This window comes from Chroicocephalus ridibundus, chromosome 21 (genome assembly GCF_963924245.1).
Source record: "Chroicocephalus ridibundus chromosome 21, bChrRid1.1, whole genome shotgun sequence".
Taxonomy (NCBI): domain Eukaryota; kingdom Metazoa; phylum Chordata; class Aves; order Charadriiformes; family Laridae; genus Chroicocephalus; species Chroicocephalus ridibundus.
In genome coordinates, this window is record NC_086304.1 from 4343783 (window position 1) to 4357504 (window position 13722).

General features: G+C 63.4%; 2 protein-coding genes across 4 annotated transcripts; both read left to right on the forward strand.

Moving 5' to 3' along the window:
* The first annotated feature begins 154 nt into the window (after nucleotides 1-154).
* On the forward strand, nucleotides 155-6402 carry MTMR11 (myotubularin related protein 11). 2 transcript variants are annotated; one of them, XM_063357240.1, is made up of 15 exons: nucleotides 163-480; nucleotides 574-683; nucleotides 1538-1610; nucleotides 1743-1885; nucleotides 2004-2260; nucleotides 2516-2603; nucleotides 2708-2796; nucleotides 2888-3009; nucleotides 3109-3172; nucleotides 3424-3494; nucleotides 3592-3767; nucleotides 3857-4027; nucleotides 4243-4503; nucleotides 4746-5018; nucleotides 5816-6402. In XM_063357240.1, the coding sequence occupies exons 1-15, from the start codon at nucleotides 231-233 to the stop codon at nucleotides 5945-5947; spliced, it is 2280 nt and encodes a 759-aa protein (XP_063213310.1). In that variant the 5' UTR covers nucleotides 163-230; the 3' UTR covers nucleotides 5948-6402. The 2 variants fall into 2 exon arrangements, with proteins under 2 accessions (XP_063213311.1, XP_063213310.1); XM_063357241.1 differs by lacking the exon at nucleotides 4243-4503 and having other exon boundaries at nucleotides 155-480.
* Nucleotides 6402-12293, forward strand: SF3B4 (splicing factor 3b subunit 4). 2 transcript variants are annotated; one of them, XM_063357242.1, is made up of 6 exons: nucleotides 6402-7033; nucleotides 7919-8047; nucleotides 8284-8826; nucleotides 9249-9443; nucleotides 11091-11285; nucleotides 11790-12293. In XM_063357242.1, the coding sequence occupies exons 1-6, from the start codon at nucleotides 7000-7002 to the stop codon at nucleotides 11972-11974; spliced, it is 1281 nt and encodes a 426-aa protein (XP_063213312.1). In that variant the 5' UTR covers nucleotides 6402-6999; the 3' UTR covers nucleotides 11975-12293. The 2 variants fall into 2 exon arrangements, with proteins under 2 accessions (XP_063213312.1, XP_063213314.1); XM_063357244.1 differs by having other exon boundaries at nucleotides 6875-7033; nucleotides 11091-11261.
* The last annotated feature ends 1429 nt before the right edge of the window (nucleotides 12294-13722 follow it).

Here is a 13722-nt window from a genome sequence, read left to right on the forward strand (position 1 = left end):
CCCCCAGTGCCGTCCATCCCTTTTGGGGGGCCGGGGGCTGCGTCCCCCCTCCAGCACCGCCCGTCCCTTCTCGGGGGGGGGCTCTACCTCCCCCATCCCGCCGCGGAGCTCCTGCCCGTGCCCCCAGGGATCGCCCCGCTTTCGGGGGGGGGGGGGTCCGGGCAGCTCCGGGACCAGGGACCCCGTGCGGCGCCGCGGCGGGGGGGCGGGATGGGGGACCGGAGGGCGGGATGCCGGGGCCGGGGGGGGACGACGACGACGACCGAAGGGGCGGGATGCCGGTGCGGAGGGCGGGATGCCGGCGCCGGGGGCCGGGCCGGGCGGTGCGGGGCGGGCGGTGGCTCTCGGGGCTGCCGGGCTGCTCCGCTCCTGCCGCCGCCGCCGCCGCCGCCGCCGCCGCTCCGGGCCCGCCCGGCCAAAGTCCCTCCGCCATGAGCGGGGCCGCGGGCGGGCGCCGGCCGGCCTTCCCCGGCCTCCCAGGTAGGGCAGGTGCCGGGGGGCCGGGGAGGGGGGGTGGGAGCGGGGTTTGGGGGGGGTCGGGGCGCCCCCGGACCCAGCGGCCCGTCCCCGCAGGGGAGCTGGTGCTGGAGGAGGCGGCGGGCGCCCGGCAGCGCTGCGGCGACGGCTCCGTCCCCGGGACGCTGCTCTGCACCAACCGCCGCGTCGCCTTCCTGCCCGCCCAGGTGCGACCCGCACCCGCCCCGGGACCCCCCCCACCCCCCGCCCCGGGACACCCCCCCCGCACCCCTCACCCCGTCCCTCACCCCGTCCCGGACCCATCCCGCTGCATCCCGACCCCCATCCCAGCTGCGTCCTGACCCGATCCCACCCCCCCATCCCAGTCCCATCCCGCTGCATCCCTCACTCCATCCCAAACCCATCCCGGCGGCACCTCAGTCCCATGCCAGCCCCATCCTGACCCTCATCCCAGTCCCACCCCAGCTGCATCCCGACCCCAAGTCAGCTTCGTCCCGGCCTCATCCTGACCAGTAGCATCCCCACCCCATCCCAGTCCCCGTCGCATCCTGACCCCATCCCACTGCATCCCTAGCCCATTCCAACCCGTGGCATCCCCACCCCATCCCAGTCCCATCCTAGTGGCATCCCAGCTCCACCCCGGCCCCACCTCAGCCACATCCTGACCCCATCCCAGCCCCATCCTGGCTGTACCCAAACTTTCATCCCATCGCGTCCCCACCCCATTGCAGCCCAATCCTCACCCCATCCCAGTGGCATCCCAGCCCCATCCCAACCACATCCCAACTCCATCCTCATCCCCATCCTGGTTGCATCTATGCCCCATCCCAACTGCATCCCGGCCCCGTCCCGGCCCCATCCCAGCCCCACACTTGCTCATCAGCTGCAGAACTGCTGCGTTCACCTGGGGAACTCCTCGCTGCGGGACGCGGTGGGGGACGAAGGGCCCAGCACCAGCCAGACAAAGGCAGCGGGGTCCTGGATCCAGCCCTGCTGCCTTTCCTGGGGCCGGGGGAGGAACCCACCGGGGTGGCTTCCAGCTCTCCCCCCTCTCCCACAGGCCCCTGGCTCCCGAGCCTTCCTCCACAGCGAGTACGACGTGGCGCTGCCCTGCATCCGCAAGCTGGTGGCAGGTAAAGGCGGCCGCCCCGACCACCCGTGTGATGAGCTGGGCAGGTCTCAGGTGGCGGCCCCGACCACCCGTGTGATGAGCTGGGCAGGTCTCAGCCAGCGCTGACGGCCACCCCGCACCTCGCCCGCCGCAGCCAGCAGCTTCACCAAGCCCAAGGTGCTGACGGCCGCCTCCACCCTCAAGTTCATCCCCGAGGAACTGGCCGTTTTCTGCCGGGATTTCCGCCTGCTCCGCTTCCACTTCCACGAGAACGGGTTGGCTCCGCAGGCATTTCGGGTGAGCTGGGGTGGGGGATGGCAGTTACTGGGGGGACAGGGAGGCTTTAGGGGCGCTCCATGGTTTTGCGGGGGGGGTTGGGAGGGGGCCTATGCCTGGTCCTGGCTCCTCTCTGCAGGTCGCCAACGCCATCGCCCAGGCGCGGGAGGCAGCTGCGTGGCTGGGGGACACCGTGGAGGGACACGATGGTGGCCCTGCTGAAGCCCAAACAGAGGATGAGGAAGAGGAGGAGGAAGAGGAGGAGGAAGAGGAGGAAGGCTCGGCCGCCACATTGCTCTTTGAGAGCCTGCGCGACTGGGAGAAGGAGCTGCAGCGCCTGGGAGCCGCGGGCTGGAGGGTGAGCGCTGTCAACGAGCGCTTCGACATGGCCCCCAGGTACAGCCCGGCCAGACGATGGGGCCCACTGCGCCCCCCCACCCCCAGCACCCCACTGGGGATGGGGGGGGACACAGCATGAACACCCACCCCCTCGCAGGGCAGCAGGGAGGGTGGGGGGTTGATCCTCCTGTCTGCCTGTGGTTTGGGGAAAACACCCCTTGAGCCACTCGAAATGGCACCCAGGGATTTGAGGGGGTGTTGGTGTCCTGGGGGGGGGGGCACCTACCCTACACCCCCCCCTTCTCCCCGCAGCCTCCCCCGGTACCTCTGGGTGCCCAGTGGGCTCCTGGACCACGACCTCAAGAGGATCTTCGCCCACTTCGAGGAGCGCCGGGTGCCCGTGAGTGCCCAGGGAGGGTGATGGGGTGCTGGGGAGGGGGGGGCGTGTCTGGGGAAGGGGATGTGGGGGTGCCATGGGGGGGTGTCACCCCTTCTCACTCCCAGCGCCTGTGCTGGCACCACCCGGGCGGCGGAGACCTGCTGAGAGCCGCCAGCTTCCACGCAGCCTCCGAGCCAGGCAGCGAGGACGTGAGGTGAGTCCAGCCAGGGGTCCTGGGGGGGGCCGGGGGGGCTGCCCCAACCCAGCCCCACCTGGGGGTCCCTCTGTCCGTCTCCCCCCCTCAGGTGCCTGGAAGCTCTCTTGCTGGGGGGCCGGGGGCCCTGCGTGTTGGCTGACGCTGCCGAGCTGCCCACCCTTGCCGACATCCAGCTTGCCCACCTCAAGCTGCGGGCACTCTGCCTGCCTGGTGAGCGGGGACGGGGGGGTCGGGAGGGGACCCCCCCACCCCATGGCGGGGCTCCTTCTCCTCCGCTGACCCCCCCCATCCTTTGCCGGTGTGAGACAGGCGCGGCGGCGGACGAGAAGTGGCTCTCAGCCCTGGAGGGGACGCGATGGCTGGACCATGTCCGGTGAGCGGGCGGCTTGGAGGGGGGGGCTTTTTTTGGGGTGCAGGGTGGTGCGGGAAAACTTCACCCTAAACGCACCTCCATTTTGGGTTCGGGCCCCCACCACGGCCCAACTGGGCAATGGGGGTGTTGCAGTGGGCGTGTGGTGACACTGCCATCACCACGAGCATCCCAGGGTGGGCTGCAGCCCCCCGGGCAGGTGGGTGTAGAGTTTTGGGGTGTCCTGAGCCCCCGCCCTCCTTTTTGCCCCCCAGCACCTGCTTGAGGAAAGCCGCAGAGGTGGCGTCGCTGCTGGCGGGGAGACGCTGCTCTGTCCTCCTGCAAGGTACCGCCGGGGTGGGGGGAGCACCGGGATGGAGTGGGGTGTGTGACATGACGGGGACACCCCCCTCCCCGCTGTGTGTCCCTGTGTCCCCCCCCAGAGCCGTCGGACCGGGACCTGAACTGCCTGCTGGCCTCGCTGGTGCAGCTCCTGGGGGACCCCCGTGCCCGCAGCCTGCCCGGCTTCCAGAGCCTGGTGCAGCGGGAGTGGGTGGCCGCCGGGCACCCCTTTCCCCGCCGGCTGGGGCTCCTCCGGCGCGACAGCCCCCGAGAAGAGGTGAGAGCCCCCCCTGCGCCCCCGCCACCCGTCCCCATCCCTGGTGGGTGACATTAATGTGTGTGTGTGTGTGTGTGTCCCCCTCCCAGGCCCCCGTTTTCCTGCTGTTCCTGGACTGCACGTGGCAGCTGGTGCGGCAATTCCCGGCGGCTTTTGGCTTCACCGAGGCCTATCTCCTGGCCCTCCATGACAGCAGCTTCGCCCCTTACTTCAGCACCTTCCTCTTCAGCTGCCAGCGGCAGCGGGGCCGTGGCAGCCCGGTGAGCTGGGGGGGGGACACGAGAGGGGGACACACACTCCTGGATCCCTTCCCACCGTGAGGTTTAAGGGATGGGTTTGGGGATGGAGGCGAATCCTCTCCCTGCGAGTGAGAATCCCGCTCAGCTGCACCCAGCTGCGCTGTGCCTCGGTTTCCCCATCCACATCCCAAATCGACCCTGCTCAAAGCTCCCGTTTTCACCCCTTCTCCCCGCAGCACCGGCCCCGCAGCCAGACCTACACGCCGGTGAATGGCTGGCGGGACCCGGCCCCGGGGCGGCAGCAGGGGGGTGGTGGAGGCAGCGCTGCCCGCGGGCTGCCCCCGGTCTGGGACTGGCGGCTGCGTTACAGCCCCCAGCAGCGGGCCCGGTTCAGGAACCCGGCGGGCGCTGCCGGCACTGCGGGACCCCCCGACACCACGGGACCCCCCAACACTGCAGGACCCCCCGACACCGCGGAGCCCCAGACCCCGGGCAGGGTGAGCCGGGGCTTGGCTTTGGGGGGGGTGAGGGGGGGGGCTGCACCACCGGGAAGGGACCCAGGTGTCTGGGTTGTGCCGCGTGAGCCCCCCCCCCCAATTCAACTTGGGGTGCTCTGCGTGTTAAATCCCTTCCCGGTGCTGTGTGCCCCGCAACCATGGGGTTTCCCCCCGTTTTCCCTTCTCTCTGGCTTTTTCCCCCCTTTTTTCCCTAATCCCTATTTTTACCCCCCATTTCGCAGCCCACTGATGCCTGGCCAGGGCCGGGGGCCGGGAATGTGTTTGTGCTGACCAAGGGGACGTTGTCACCCCAACCCTTTCCCTGGAGGAGCAGCCGCCCCCCGCCGCGCCTGTCCCGTTGGGCCCCCTCCTTGGAGAGCCTGGGCGAGCGGGGGGGCAGCCCCGCGTCCAACCGGTCCCCCGTGCACCCCCCGGGGCTGCTGCTGCCCTGCGCCGCAGGACCCTCTGTCCGGCTCTGGCGACGATGCTACCTGCGGGGTCTGCCCGAGGCACAGGTAACGCCTGCACTGGGGGGGGTGGGGTGGGTGTCTCCCCGAGGGGAAACTGAGGCACGGCGGGGCTGCGTTGCGGTGGGCACCCGGGGGGGCGCAGACTCATGGGGGCTCAGAGTTCGGCGGAGATTTCTTCTTCCCCGGCTGTGTCCTGCTCAGGATGTGGGTTGAGGCTGGTGCGGGTGGTTGGTGCGTGGCCATCCTGACACTGTGCGCATCCGTCCTACCTGCGTCCATCCCTCCGACCCCGCATCTGCCCATCCTGATCCCATGTCCACCCATCCCAACCTCATGCCCATCCATCCAACCCTGCGTCCACCCATTTGACCCTACGTCCACCCATCCCAACCCATGTCCACCCATCCAACCTTGTGTCCATCCATCCGACCCCATTTCCAGCCATCCTAACCTCATGTCCACCCATCCAACCCCGCGTCCACCCATTTGACCCTACGTCCACCCATCCCAACCCATGTCCACCCATCCAACCCTGCGTCCACCCATTTGACCCTACGTCCACCCATCCCAACCCATGTCCACCCATCCAACCTTGTGTCCATCCATCTGACCCCATGTCCACCCATCCCAACCTCATGTCCATCCATCCAACCCTGCGTCCACCCATTTGACCCTACGTCCACCCATCCCAACCCATGTCCACCCATCCAACCTTGTGTCCATCCATCCGACGCCATTTCCACCCATCCCAACCTCATGCCCATCCATCCTACCCCCTGCATGTCCGTCCCCCCTCCATCCCCATACGCCTCCCCCTGGCTGATAATGGCGTCTCCCTGCAGCGCGGGCGCTTTGCCCCGTCTCCGGCCGGCCTGGCCGAGGAGCTGACGCTGCTGCAGGACCGGCTCCACGCCTGGCAGGCACAGGGACCCCGCACCGAGGCCACCAGCAGCCCCCTGGCACCCTCTCGGTGAGGGGCCCCGCGACAGGACACCCCCCCCGCCTCCATGGGGACACATGGCTGCTGAGACGACACCCCCAGGGCCCCCTCCGGCCGCACAGGTTTTGGGGGACCCCCAAAACTGCTCTGCACCTTCTGCCATCGCCTTTGAGTGGTTCCCACTGCCTCCTCCTGCTCCTTGCCGGGGCACGGGGCATTTTGGGCCTGGATCCTGCCTGAGCTGGAGGAGGCCGAGCCCCAGAGGTGCCCCCAGTTCTTGCCGGACGCGGCAGTTTCTTGTTTTTTTTTTTTTTTTTTACATGAAATTCTTGCTACCTCCGCCAAGGCTCCACGGAGCCCAGGGCTGGGCTGGCCCCATCCGGACCAGGGGGAGCAGGATCCAGCCCGAGCGCGGGGTATTCCCGGGGGGGCTTTCATCCCCAGGCTGTGCAGGGACCCCTGGGCTTGGCCGATACGGTGGGGCCGACATCCCGCTGCCATCCCGCTCCCGTCTCGTTCCCATCCGCTCCGCCACAGGACGACAGGAGGGATCCGCTCCGACACCCTGGAACGCCCCGGGGGTGCACGGGGATGGGGTCGGGGACGCCGGGAGCGGCAGGATCTCCGTGTTGTCGTTCCCCCGCAGGGGCTTTTCCGCCAGATCTGTATTTCGGAGCCCATTAAAACGCACTTTTGCAGGCGACAGCGCGTGGCTGCGAGGGGCGCCGTAGGACGGGGCACCCTCGGCACGGGGGTCCTGGGCACTGGGATCCCCCCGGCACTGGGGTCCCTCAGGACGGGGATCTCCTGGCACCGGGCACCCCCCCGGCACCGGGGCAGCGCTCCTGGCCGCCAGGGTGATGTCGCCGCCTGTCAGGGCAGGGGATATCGCGACAGAAGGGCGGCGGCGCCGGCCCGCCCACACTCAAGATGGCCACCGCACCTTCCCCGCGCTCCGACGCCACTTCCGACCGCCCCGCCGCCCGTCGACGCGAGGGGGCGGGGCTCGCGCCTGCGACCGACGTCACGGCGTCCGGCGTTGCGTGACGGCGACGCCGCGCGGGCGGGAGCGGGCGGCGGGGCAAGATGGCGGCGGGGCCCATCTCCGAGCGGAACCAGGGTGGGAGCCGCGGCCGGGGCTGCCGCGGGGGCGCCGCCTGGGGACGGGGCGGGACGGAAGCTTTGGGGGTACCCTGGGCTCCGTGGGGACGGTGTGGGGTTGGGCTCTGTGGGGACCTGGGCGCCCCAGGGCTTCTTGGGGACCGCCATGGTTGGACCCTGGGGACATGGGGGACTCTGTGGGGGACCCTGGGCTCCCTTGGGCCGTGTGGGGGCTCTCGGGGGGACCCTGGGCGCCTCTGGGTACGGGACTCTGGGTGGGACCTTGGGGCTGTGGGGGGCATCTGGGTGGGACCCTGAGCTCCCTGGGGAGGGGGAGGGGGGCTCTGCAGAGGACCCTGGGCTCCCTGGGGGCATGGCGAGGCAGGGATCTCTAGAGACATGGGGCTCCCAGGGCTCCCTGAGGGAAGGATGGAGCTCTCTGGGGGTGTCCCAGGCTCCCTGGAGATGTTTAGGGGCTGGGGGGGAGCATAGGCTCCCTGGAGACATGGGGTGCTCGGGGGCGGGGAGGGGGGCAGGGTGACCTGGAGGCCAAGTGGGCTATGGAGAGGACCTGGGCTCCCCAGAATCTGGGGGGGGGTGTCAGCTGGGGAGCCATGGCATCACTGGGCACAAGGTGGGGCAGTAGGCTTCCTGGGCACCCAAGAGCTGGAATGGAGGGTGTCTGGGCTCCCTAGAGAAAAGGGGAGGGGCGTGGGGGCCTCCCTGGTTGAGGGTGTAATTAGGAGGGATCTGGTTAAGAGTTTAAGGGGGAATCTCTGCCTTGAACTTGAGTGATTTCAGCACCAGCCCCTCATGTCCTCGTGCAGCTGGGGCTTCCAGCTGAGGCTTCCAGCTTCCTCGGTTCACGGGTCTAACTCGGCTTTTTGTTTTCCCCCCGCGCCAGATGCGACGGTGTATGTGGGGGGGCTGGATGAGAAGGTCAGTGAGCCACTGCTGTGGGAGCTCTTTCTGCAGGCGGGACCGGTGGTCAATACCCACATGCCCAAGGATCGAGTCACAGGCCAGCACCAAGGTGAGATGTGTACTGCTCTCTCTCAAAAGCTGCACGTTGAATCCAATATTTCAGCTGGGATCACAGAGAGATCACTGCAGGAAGAGAGATGAGGGGTGGATGATCCCCAGGGAAGATCATTTTGCTTCCCTTAAGGGCAGTCTTGAGCTCTGGCTTTAAATCAAGCAGGGTTGGACGAGCTGTGGGAGGGCAGGGATCTGCCCCGTCTTAACGCTCTGTTTGGGGACTTATTGCAGGCTATGGGTTTGTGGAGTTCCTCAGCGAGGAGGATGCGGATTATGCCATCAAGATCATGAACATGATCAAGTTGTATGGCAAGCCGATTCGAGTGAACAAAGCCTCAGCCCACAATAAAAACCTGGACGTGGGGGCCAACATCTTCATCGGTAACCTGGATCCTGAAATTGATGAGAAGCTGTTGTACGACACCTTCAGCGCCTTTGGGGTCATCCTGCAGACACCCAAGATCATGCGAGACCCTGACACGGGCAACTCCAAGGGTTATGCCTTCATCAACTTTGCCAGCTTCGATGCTTCGGACGCTGCCATTGAGGCCATGAACGGACAGTACCTCTGCAACAGGCCCATCACCGTTTCCTATGCCTTCAAAAAAGATTCCAAAGGCGAGCGGCACGGCTCTGCTGCTGAGCGTCTCCTGGCAGCCCAGAACCCGCTCTCGCAGGCGGATCGGCCCCATCAGCTCTTTGCCGACGCTCCTCCTCCTCCCTCTGTCCCCACTCCTGTTGTCGCCTCCCTGGGACCTGGCGTCACCCCTCCAGGTGGGTAAATGATGGCAGTGCCCATCTCTGTGCCCCGTTGGCTGTTGTGCCCGTCCACCGCTGGTCCTGGTGCCTTGTGTGGAGCCACTCCTTGTCGTGGGGGGGGGCTCAGGGCAGTGTCACTGCGCCGCGTGGGTGCTCTTTGGTGACAGTCAGTACAAAACCCTCCGTGGAGCTGTAGGATTACGAGCTGGCGGGACCTTAGGAGTTCCTCTTCCCTCCCTGTGGCAGCCTGACCTACGCTGTCCCAGGGCTGAGTGGAAGGATCCCGCTTCTTTTTTGTGTTGTTCTGTGGGTTTTCTTATGGTTCCAGTGTCTCTTTGTGCTTTCACCTCCTTCCCGATTGCCTGGGAGGGATTTTTTGGTTTTTTTTTTTGTTTTGTTTTTATACTGAACTGAATTCAAACCGTCTCTCTTCCCAGGTCTCCCACCCCCAGGATCATTCCCCCCGCCGGTGCCGCCCCCCGGAGCGATGCCTCCCGGAATGCCTCCTGCCATGCCACCCCCACCCATGCCACCTGGTGCGGGTGCCCCCGGCCCCCCTTCCGGGGCTGCACCCACTGGGGGACACCCGCCTCACCCCCACCCCTTCCCTCCGGGCGGGATGCACCATCCAGGTAAGCATGGGGTCAGGATCGGGAAATGTCGCTTGTCGTCTCCTTCTCGGGGGTGGGCTTCGGTAAGTCACCCCCTCCTTTTTCATCCTTGAGGTTTCTCTTCTGTAAAATTTAGATTAGATATAAGTAAGAAGCTCTTTGCTGTGAGGGGGGTGAGCCCCTGGCCCAGGTTGCCCAGAGAAGCTGTGGCTGCCCCATCCCTGGAGGGGTTCAAGGCCGGGCTTGGAGCCACCTGGGCTGGTGGGAGGTGTCCCTGGCCGGGGCAGGGGAATGGGACTGGGTGATCTTCCAAGTCCCTTGCCACCCAGACCATTCCATGGTTCTATGAAAATGGGGAGAAAACTGTTGCCATCCTCTGTAAGGGACTGAATATGACATTTTTCCCCGAAACATCGCTCTCTGCGGCCCGGGGCAGCCTGGTGAGGAAAAGAGCGGGTCTGTGTAGGAGCAAGTACGTCACGTCAGTGGTGCCGTGCCTGCTTTCTGGGTTTCTCTCCTGGATGTTCTAAAATGTGTTAAAAAATAGCCTGGAGCGGGGCCCAGTGGGATTTATGAAGCACTTTGGTAGTTTACCAAGCAGTGCCCTTCTGGGAGGCATCCAGGCGGGTCAAGACATTAGTTTCCTTGAGCTGTGAAGGCGCGGGACGCGGGAAGGCAGGGTCTGTCATGGTGCAGGCTTTTAAGGTCTTGGGCTCTGTTCTGTCTGGGAGGATGTTAACGAGATTCCAAGCCATCATCATTTTTCTCTAGTGTAAATTAATACGTTAAGTGTGAACCTTCTTAGCACAGTCTGCGTCTCTGCCAGGCAGGAGCTAATTCAAGACATGAGAACAAAATGTTTCTTTGATTTCCTTCCATTTTTAGCCCTGTAGTACTGGGGAATGAGCAGCGTATACATCTAGACTCTGGTTTCAAATGCAAAAATTAAGTGAAATTTGCAATTTAATTTTTTTTTTTGTTTTGTTTAATCCTGCCTGCTGTAAAATGACCCCTGCGCTGAGACGCTCTCCCGCGCTGGCTGATTAGCGTGCTTTGTGTGATCGTGGCTCTGGCCGTGTGAGTGACCAGATGGCTGCTGCTTGTCCCCGATTACAAGCTGGCTTTTCAGGCTTTAGAGTAGCCAATTACGCATGGCAAAGGAAAGCCTGACCGAGCCGCTTCCACACTGCCTGCCCTGCAGAGCTGCGTGGGTTTCTGATGAGGAGTAAAGAATCCGTGTTTGTTTTTTTTTTTTAAAGGGATGAAATAAGAGGATGGTAAAAAAAAGTACATTTGGAGGGACCCGGGCCACTCTTGCTTCAGAGCTTCAAAGTCGGGTTGCTCAGGGAACTTGTCCAAAATCTCCAAGGGTGGTGATTTCTCCCTGATTCCCAGGGCTGCGCCACACTTGCTGTCACATCTTTCTCCCCCACACACTTACATCCAAGCAGCGTTTCCTCTGCTGCAGCCTGTTCCTGTTGCCTGCTGTCAGAGAGCTTTGTACTTTCCCCTCTTTAACCTCCCTTTTGGTAGCAGAACTCCCTTTGCAGCCCTAGTGGTGTAACCATGCAGCTGGATTTAGTGTCCCTCGGGGCTGTGGGTGCCCGGAGCTTCCGTACCGAGCATCTGCTCTCGCTGCCAACGTCCCTTGACTCGTTATTCCTCCAGGAATGCCTCCCATGCAAGTTCACCATGGGCCACCCGGGATGGGCCAGCATCACCCAGGACCCCCAGGCTCCGGAGGCCAGCCTCCCCCACGGCCCCCACCTGGCATGCCTCACCCTGGACCCCCACCCATGGGTATGCCACCCCGAGGACCTCATTTTGGGTCGCCCATGGGTAAGTGGGTGCCTGCAAGTGGCGGTATGTGTTCTTTTCTCTCGATCGTATGCGCTTGGTCGAGTTCAGCGCTCGCTTCGGCCCCGCACCCTCCCTCGTTCCTAGTTTTAGCGGGGACAGGGAGGAGGTGACACCACGGCCTCCCCGCGGAGAGGTGTTCTGGAGCAAGACCTGGCAGGTGCGAGCCACTGAGCCAGGGTTTCCCGGGGCTTTCCTCACATTCGTTGTGATGTGAGCCTCCACGCGCTCTGGTGATGTCCCGTCTCTCACGTCGGGATGGCAGTGGGGATATGCCAACGGGGAGGGTTCCTGAGACCCGTCCTCTCCACCAGACGTGGGAGGTGGAGGGGTCCTAAGGGAGGCTCTTTCTCCAGGACCTGCTGGTAGAGGGGGAACAAGGGAGAGTGTTGGCCCAAACCATGGGCCCCGGGTAGTGCTGGCACCCAAGGGTGGGGTTTTGGGGGTGGGAAATGGCTGTTTCCACCTCTCCCTGCAGAGGTTGCTAACGCCTGTGCTCTATCCCCGCAGGTCACCCAGGCCCCATGCCGCACCACGGGATGCGTGGCCCTCCTCCGCTGATGCCTCCTCATGGGTACAATGGTCCCCCTCGCCCCCCGCCCTACGGCTACCAGAGAGTCCCCCTGCCCCCCCGGCCTGCACAGAGGCCCCCCGGGGTGCCGCCGCGCGGCCCCTTGAGGGGCCCCCTGCCCTAAATGCCGCAGTGGCAAAACCCCCTCTGCTCTGGGGCTCCTTCCCTCTCTGTCCTCAAATGTTCATTTCCCCTTGGACTAACGTGCCCTCACCCAGGAGGAGCAGCTGGTTCCAGCCCTGTTGCCACTCCCCACTCTGTCTTTCCCTCTCCCCATCTTTCTCCCCATTTCTTTTTATATTGTTCGTTTTGGTTACTTTTTCCCTCCTCCTTCCATTTATCTCAGCCTTGAAGATTTGTCAAGGTACTTTTACCAGGATTTTTTTTTTTTTCCCTATGTAAAGCAGTGATTGCCCATTTACAAATAAAGCATTTTAAGAAGCGGGGGTTGTCGCTCTGAGATCAGCACGGCTCTGCCCGTTTATGATCGAGACGCTGATCGGCTGCTGACTGCTCCCGCCTCGCGCGATGGATTCATCGGCCTGTGAAAGCTCTGCGCCTCTGCTGGTACCGATGCTGCGTATCTGTCTCGGTGAGGTGCTGAATTAGGGTTGATGCACCCGGACTCTTGCTTTATCCAGGCTGTTCGTTGATGGCTGACAGGCTCTGTGTCACCTGTGGCGAAGAAAATGTACGATTGAGCCTTAAAGTCCATCGCATCCTTGGATGCTGTTGTCCCAGAGAGCACAAGTAAATGGGCAGGACTTGTGGAGGAGTAATTTGGCAGTGAAACGTGCTCTCCTGAGTCCCTGCCTGGTCCCTCTCCACTCCTTTAGAAATGAGATCTTATTTTGACGTTGCTGAGCCACAGGGAACCATTATAGCTGTGGTTCTGGGGATATTGGTAACTGGGGGGACAACAAAACTGGGGTTGAGCGGTCCGGTTGGGAGAGGAGGTAGAGCAGATCTGGTCCACGTGTTATCTCCACTCTTCCTGGGGCTGGGGCGCCAGTGCCGTCCTGCCTCTGCTAATGAATTCAGCGTCTTTGCGCCAGTGGGACCGATAATTGGGGAAGTGTAAAAGCAGAGTCTGGGAATGGAAAGCTTTGCGCCTTCCCCAGTAGTCAGGAAGGTGTGAGGAGGGAGGGGGCCTGGCTTTCTGCAGAGCTCCATACGGGGAGGCGGAAGAGCCGGCAATTGGAGATAGGGAGGGAGGTGTTGCCTTTTTACATATGAGGCTTTAAATCCAGGTGATTTAAAGAAAAAAAGCGCTTCAAGATATTTGGCTGCCTGGAGTTGTTTTGTGGCTCTGTGCAAGAACCAGGGGACTCTAGGGCTTTTTTGGCAGTTGTGACTCCTGTTGGAAGGCTGCTGTGGCTCTTCAGTGCTCTGCAGAGAAGCTGCCTTGCTTTCAGCCTTGATTTTACTCTTTGCTGGCTTATTTCTGTTCTATTTTAACATCCTAGGGCTAAAACTGACCTTTAGCTCCAATCTCTGTTCACCCTTGCGGGCCAGAGAGAAAGAACGGTGCCGTGCTACCCCCTTTTGTCATCAGGAGGTTGTTTGGGAAGTGAGATCTGGAGAAATGCAGAGCCCGATGGTGAAAGGTCGGGGAAATAGCACAGCTGATCCACGAGCTTGATTTCTCCTCCGCTTCTGTTGCCTTTGGCACGTGAGTGGCCGCTGAAGGATCTGTGAGACGGACTGGAAGAGCTCTGCGCTCTGACTGACGTAGAGTCTTGTGCTGCTCCTTGAACAGACATCCCTGCTCAAATCCGGCCTTCCTGGGGAGAGTTCAGGACTCTTCGAGGAGATTTGGGGCTTGCTGTGTTGGGAACAGTTTCCAGGACTTCTGGAAGGTCAGAGTGGTTG

Excerpts from the sequence above, each read along its gene's own strand:
- MTMR11 (XM_063357240.1), top strand. The coding sequence starts at position 231 with ATGCCGGGGCCGGGGGGGGACGACGACGACGACCGAAGGGGCGGGATG. Across the intron at positions 3,173-3,423 it reads CGATGGCTGGACCATGTCCG|CACCTGCTTGAGGAAAGCCG; the intron begins GTGAGCGGGCGG and ends TTTGCCCCCCAG. Across the intron at positions 3,768-3,856 it reads GCGACAGCCCCCGAGAAGAG|GCCCCCGTTTTCCTGCTGTT; the intron begins GTGAGAGCCCCC and ends TCCCCCTCCCAG.
- SF3B4 (XM_063357242.1), top strand. The coding sequence starts at position 7,000 with ATGGCGGCGGGGCCCATCTCCGAGCGGAACCAGG. Across the intron at positions 7,034-7,918 it reads CATCTCCGAGCGGAACCAGG|ATGCGACGGTGTATGTGGGG; the intron begins GTGGGAGCCGCG and ends CCCCCGCGCCAG. Across the intron at positions 8,827-9,248 it reads ACCTGGCGTCACCCCTCCAG|GTCTCCCACCCCCAGGATCA; the intron begins GTGGGTAAATGA and ends CTCTCTTCCCAG.